This window comes from Chrysochloris asiatica, unplaced genomic scaffold (genome assembly GCF_000296735.1).
Source record: "Chrysochloris asiatica unplaced genomic scaffold, ChrAsi1.0 scaffold00041, whole genome shotgun sequence".
Taxonomy (NCBI): domain Eukaryota; kingdom Metazoa; phylum Chordata; class Mammalia; order Afrosoricida; family Chrysochloridae; genus Chrysochloris; species Chrysochloris asiatica.
In genome coordinates this window covers 8,594,907-8,601,972 of record NW_006408559.1, presented here as the reverse complement: position 1 = coordinate 8,601,972, position 7,066 = coordinate 8,594,907, and the positions used below count along the sequence as shown (strand labels likewise).

The window sequence follows — 7,066 nt, the reverse complement described above, 5'->3', positions numbered from 1 at the left end:
AAAAGAGGAAGACCCCCAACGAGATGGATCAGCCAGGTGGCATCATTGATGGCGTCAAGTGTGGCGGCGGTAGTGAGGTTGGCCCAGAATCAGACATTGTTTCGTTCTGCTGTGCATGGGGTCGCTATGAGTCGGTTCCGACTCGATGGCACCTGACAACAAACAATTTCCCAAACAAACCCCATAATAGTGCATATTGTGTGAGTTCTGTGTCGCCATTGCAACGGGTTATCCAACCGCGCACAGTGCAGTGTCGTGGGAGGGACGGCTGATGTTGGACCAGCGTACAGAAGGTTGGAGGGTGGAGGCACCACCTCTGCCTTCTAGTAAACAGCCTCAGGCTGCTGGTTCTCCTCTTTGTTGTGAAGTCAGAGGAGGTCAGACACTGCCTCTGCACGACTTTTTTTTTTCAAGTTTTTACTGTGAATTGAGTGATAGTTTACATGAGAGAAGATTGCTTTTACACTTTCTCTTCATCGCAGTGATTACAATTCCCTCCGTGCATCATCATTCAACAGTATTAGTTTCTATTTCCTCTGTTTTTTTGAGGGGGGAGGTGTATACAAAAAACTCAGAAATATACAATCATTTAAACAACCTAAGGGCACATTCTTCAAGACTGCCTCCCGGCCACCAACACCCAGCTCCACATGACTTTTTAAAAAACAACAACATTTCATTGTGAATTGAGTGTAGGTTTGCAAAACAGATAACCAGTTTTACATTCAACAAATCATACACTTCTTTTTGTTTCAATCGCTTGCAATCCCTTCCATGTAACATCCTCTCTGCTCCCAGTCCTAAAGTTGGTTTGCTTGCCTGTGACCAACCCAATCTTCATTCTGCTCAATCTCAGCCTGTCCTGGAGACCACAGGTGGCCAATGACTGCAGGTTGGTTGATTTATCACATCTACCTTGCTTACCTGGCAGACACACTTATTCCTCGACAATTACCTTCTGGAATCCCAACTAGCCCTCACTGTTTGAGGGGTGATAGACTGTGAGGTGCTCCGGATTCCCCAGCATGAATGAATGGCTGGGGGTGAGCACTGAGCCATTCTCATGGAAACAGTATAGCTAATAGTTTCACCTTGGATACATTTTAGAAAATAAAATGACAATGTTAAATGATAATGTGTGCATGCCAGTGCCTTTCTGTGCAACACATTTGCTTTGTACAATTAGCACCTTTCCCTCTCATTGTCCAAAGTGCATGGCTTAGAACTTTACTATGCACAACCTTATTGTATAACTATTGTAATCATGTGGTTTTTAAAGTTTTTTTTATTGTGAATTAGATGAAGGTTTACAGAGCAAATCAGTTTCTGTTCAACGATTCAGACACATTTTTGTTTCATGTCATGGATTGTAATCCTCAAACATAACATCACTTATCCCACTTCCTCCCTTCATTTCCTGTTTTCAGTCCTCCTTCCTTCCCAACACTTCTGAACTTTGTCTTTGTGTGAATGCTGCCCTATGATCTCAAAGAGTTGATTATTCTAAGGTGTGCACACGTCTCTAGTGTTACTGTTCCCTCCAGGTTGTTTTAGTTAAGTGCAATCAAGTTGTTTCGGACTCATAGTGACCCTGTATAGGGACTCTGAGGAGCAGCTGGTGGATTTGAACCACTGATCTTGTGGCTAACATTCTAGTGCTTATCAAGGTCCTTGTCCTCTTATAGACTTGTCTATTATTTGGCTGAAAATTGAGCCTTGGAGGTGAGTTCATTTCCAGATCTGAAGAGTGCCGAAGGTCTATAGTTTCAGGGGTCTCACTGGTCCTTATCTAACCGGTAAAAAAATCATGTATGTTCTATATGTACAACCAGACTTTAACCTTCTAGTGGGGAGAAATACCTTTTACATCCCCAACGGTTTCTAGTTGTTGTTTTAAATGTTGCTGAGTTGGTTCTGACTCATAGCGACCCTGTATAGGGCTTCCGAGGAGTGGCGGGTGAGCTTGAACTGCCGACCCTGTGGTTTAAACAGACCTCGCAGTCCAGAGCACTAACCCGCACAGAATGCCATGACTAATCCATTAAAGTGCACAGGAACAGAGTTCACGTCTGTCAGCTACACTACACATCATTCTTTCCCTGGGTTCTTCAGATGCTGTCTGCAGACATAATTCTGGTAGTAACCAAAAGCTCAGAGATTTTTCTTTTTCCAAATTGACAAAAATAAAATACCCGTGTGATTTTAAATCAGCTGTATTTGCCCTGGGTTATTTGGTAAATCCCTGACAGTTGTTTCCACTAAAGAAGACAAGGGATCTAGAATTTGTGGTTTAGAATATGCATCTGCACGGGGCGGGGGCGGGAAGGAGAGAGCACAGACGGGGCTCTTCTGCCGTTGTTTGTGTTTCTTCTCTAATGAGGCATACAGATGTTAGTTTTCATGCATGGTTTTCAGAGCTGAACAAAGCTACATTAACTACTCATTCGGTACTTTATTCTTGCTTGGTTGCTCATCCTTCTTGCTTTCAGTTTGATGTGGGGTGAAATGAATGAAGCTTCTCAGGTTGGGGTCTTTGACTTGAAGATGCTTCTTACCTTTTGTGATGTTTGTACCCATCTCACCACTTGAGGAGGTGACCTCCCATTTACTGCTGAAAGGCTTCTTGTAGTCTGGCTTTATGGCCCAGACTCCAGGATGTTTCTTCCTATATTTGGGCTCTTTGAGAGGTGACAGACTTTCAAATGACTTCTGGGACACAGTCTGGAACCATTCTGAAGAGTTTATCACAATATCTTTTTGAGGTAGTAAAAAGGAATGTCTGGGTGTTGCACATGAGGAGCTGGTCTGCTTTAAATTGCTGCAGGTAGTTGTCTTTAGTCTAGGGAAGAAAGAAAACAAATGTGGTTTTGTCCAACTTATAGTCTACTTTGTACTTCCCTACAAAGGAGTCCTGGTGTGGTGCTTCCAGACTGCAAAGCTATTTGAACGACAAGGTTGGTGGTTCAACCTCACTAGTCACTCCTTAAAAACCCTATATGGAGTCGCTATGGGTCGGAACTGATTCGACGGCACTTAACAACAACAACAACATATTGGTCACAATATACATCCTTTTTTAAAAACCTTTGGTGGGTTCATTCTCCCTTGACTATTTTTATTGTGGTAAGAATATATATAACAAAACATTTGCCAGTTCAATAGTTTTGAGATGTCCTTGATTATGTTTATCATGTTGGGAAACAATACCCACTATCCTTTTCCAAAATCTTCTACCACTGTTAATAGAAACTCAGCATGCCCTACACAATGACTCCCCTTTTCTCCTTACTTTCCACCCCAGGTAACCACTAATGAACTCTGGTACCTATGTTGTTATTGTTGTTATGTGCTGTGAGGTTGGTTCTGACTCATAGCGACCCTGTGCAGGGTTTCCTAGGCTGTAAATCTTTACGGGAGCAGAAAGCCTCATCTTTCTCCCACAGAACAGCTGGTAGTTTCGAACTTCTGACCTTGAGGTTCACAGCCCGATTCGTAACCACTATGCTCCTTATAGATCCCAATTTCATGTAAGTGGAATCACACACTGTTTGTCCTTTTGTGACTGACTTATTTCACTCACTGTGATGTGAAGTATAAGAACCTTACTTCATTGTCTTATGTTGGGCTTTCTAGAGAAGCAAAACCAGTGACGCTTAGATGTATGTGTGTGTTGTTGATAAGGGCTGTCGAGTCAGTTCCAGCTCATAGTGACCCTGTTGAGGGTTTCCAAAACTGTAATTCTTTGCGGGAGCAGAAAGTCTTATCTTTCTCCCCTGTGGGAGTGGCTGATATGTTCTAATTGCTGACACTTTTATAAAATTGTTGTTGATAAGGACTGTCGAGTCAATTCCAACTCGTGGCAACCCTGTATAGGGTTTCCAAGGAGAGGCTGGTGGGTCTGAACCACTGACACTGCAGTTCAAACCAACCTTGTGGTCTAGTGCTTATCCTACAACACCACATCAGGACTTCTAGTACCAGAAAATATGTTAATATTCAAGCAAGTAAAATTTTTCTGAAGATAATTTATAAATGGTTGCAATAGTACATTGACAGGAAACTGCCAGAAATTCAATCTGGATTCAGAAGAGGACATGGAATGAGGAATGTTTTTGTCTGGATCTTGCTGAAAGCAGAGAATACCAGAAAGACGTTTACTTGTGCCTTATCAACTGTGCCAAAGCTTTTGATGTGACAATCATGGCAAACAATGGGTAACATTGTGAAGAATGGATATTCCAGAACACTTACTTATGCTCATGAGGAATCTGTACATAGACCAAGAGACAGTCAGTAGAACAGAACAAGGGGATACAGAATGGTATCCTGTACATTTTTTATTGTATCCCGTCACAATAACCATAGAATAATTGATGTATTTGAGTTATGGTGTTAGAGAGAATATTGAAAGTCCCATGGACTGCCAAAAGAACAAACCAATCTGTGTGTTGAAAGAAGTATACCCAGAGTGCTTCTTAGAAGACAGGCTGGCCAGACTTCATCTCTCATACTTAAGACATATTATCAGGAGAGACCAGTCACTGGAGAAGGACATCATGCTTGGTAAAGTAGAGGGTTGGAGAAAAAGAGAAAGACCCCCAGTGAGATGGATTGGAACAGTGGCAACAGCAAACGGGCTCAATTGTAGCAACGATTGTGAGGTTGGCACAGGACTGGGAAGTATTTTGTTCTGTTGTGCATACAGTAGCTTTGAGTCGCTACCGACTTGATGGCGCCTAACAACCACCACTACCACCACCATCTGGATATGAATAGCCATGTAAGCACACACAAACATATTCCCAATAGTGATTATCTCTGGATAGTTAGAATATTGGCAGGAAAAATATTCTTTATGATTTTTGCTCCTTAAATATCAATTATTATGGTGTTGTAGGATAAACACTGGACTGCTAGCCACAAAGTTGGCAGTTCAAACTCATCAGCTGCTACCCAGGAACCTTATAGAGGGTCGCTATGAGTCGGAACCAGCTCAAACGACACCTAACAACAACAAAAACAATAATCACAAAATCAATAAATTTATTTAAAAAAACAGGTGATCAGTGGCAGTTTCTCATGGGATGGGGTACTACTCAGTCTGAGGACGGTAGCCCCTGACACAGGAATTGAGTCTAACGGTTCCACTAATAAGAGAAACACAAGGCCATCATGCAGCCCAGGCAAACAAGGACTTGAGGAGTATGATGTTGTTAAGTGTTGTCCAGTTGGTTCCGACTCACAGCGATCCTGTACAGGGTTTCCGAGGCTTTAAATCTTCAAGGGAATAGAAAGACTCAACATTCTTCTGCAGAGCGGCTGGCAGACTTGAACTGCAGACTTTATTGAATATAACATGTCAAGGGCCATAAGTGAGAAAGGCTGTGTGTCTGTGGATAGGAGGCTGGCTTGCAAAATGTGCTCTTTGGACATTTAAATGAATATATGTTTTTTGTTTTGTATCTGTATGTCAAATATTTTTGCTTTGTTCATTTGTGAAAAATAAGATGTAAAAGGGAAATCCCAGGAAGGAAGGAAACAGGGGAACTGTTACTGTAGGGAGGGGATTGTAATTATTGAGATGAAACAAGGTGTATGATTGGCTGAAGATAGAGTTGATGATCTTATCTATAACCTTCATTCAATTTACAATAAAAAGTTAGAAAAAAAAATCAGCAGACAAAACCCAGCTATGTAATAAATCCGCGTATGAGTAACTAGACACATTGGACCTGACAGGAGGCTAAGAAGTTGAGGGTCGAGATATGGACAAGGGGCCTGGGTAAACAGTTAAGCCATAGCTGGATTTTTAGTTGTTACCCAGAAATGGCACTCAATGTGGACTGAGTATGAAGGTGTAGACAAATGCAGATTGCATTAATTAAAACTTTTTGGGATACAAATAACAGAAAACAATTCAAATAGCCTTAATCAAAAAGCATAGGATTGGGGCTGGGCTGGGTAAGGTGGGGGAAGAATTCTAAGAAAATAGGAAGCTGCTCATGAGAATAGAGGAGGGGCGTGCAGCTCAGCCCGGTTTCAGGCAAGAACCAGACTGGACAGGGGAACAGTACCACGACTTGTCATCTTCAGTCCCTACCGAAACATTCACAAAGTCACAGCCTCCAGTTTCATGTAGTATTTTGGGCATGTGATCAGAAGGAACCAGTCCCTGGAGAAGACATTACGCTTGGTAAAGTAGGGAGCCAGCAAAAAAGAGGAAGACCCCCGAGATGGACTGACATAGTGACAGCTGCAGTGGGCTTACATGTGACAATTGTGAGGCTGGTGCAGGACAGAGCAGTGTTCGCTTCTGTTGGGCACGGAGTCACTAGGAGTCAGAGCCGACTCGATGGCACCTAGTAACAGCAATAGTTTCATTTACTAAACTGACTCTCAGCGTTTATCCCCAAATTTAAATGACAGGAACAGAGAGACGTTGGTTGGCTGAATTCAGGTTAGGAGCATCCACACATGGTCCAATCAACATGACAGTGAGTGAATGCCACATAATTACATGCATGGCCTTAGGGACCCTACCCTCGTGGATCTTGAGGAGCCCCCCGAGAAGGGCAAATTGTGCTTGGGACAGACACCCCCAAAAGTATCTGCTAGAGGTATACATGGAATATGAAAGAGTAGGAAAGCAGTAAGCAACATTTTTCTTAATAGATAACTGAACTGTATATTTAAACATTTTCAAAATGCCATTTTGGATGAGCATCTTATTGCTTCATGGCTGCCTTTCCCCCGCTTTACATCTGAATGCAATTTTAGGACGGGAACTTCAATTGTCTGCTCTTTTCTTAAGCCCGAATGAATAGGATCTAAAGGGCTTACCAATCAGCATCATGTTAGCAAGGTGATCTACCAGACCAAAACCAAACCCAACGTCACTGAGTCAATTTCGATTCATTGTTGTTATTGTTAGTTGCCATCGAGTTGATACCGACTCATAGAGACCCTATGTACAACAGAAAGAAAAACAGCCCGATCCTGGGCCAACCTCACAATTGTTGCCACACTTAACCCCAATCCATCTTGCTGGGGGTCTTCCTCTTTTTCT

General features: G+C 42.4%; 1 protein-coding gene across 1 annotated transcript in view; it reads right to left on the bottom strand.

Moving 5' to 3' along the window:
• Positions 1 to 2,436: 2,436 nt before the first annotated feature.
• Positions 2,437 to 7,066, bottom strand: part of AGBL3 (ATP/GTP binding protein-like 3) — a 103,382-nt gene continuing 98,752 nt past the window's right edge. The window contains 1 exon segment of the mRNA XM_006861231.1: positions 2,437 to 2,839. Within this exon segment, the coding sequence (XP_006861293.1) occupies positions 2,437 to 2,839 (403 nt within the window).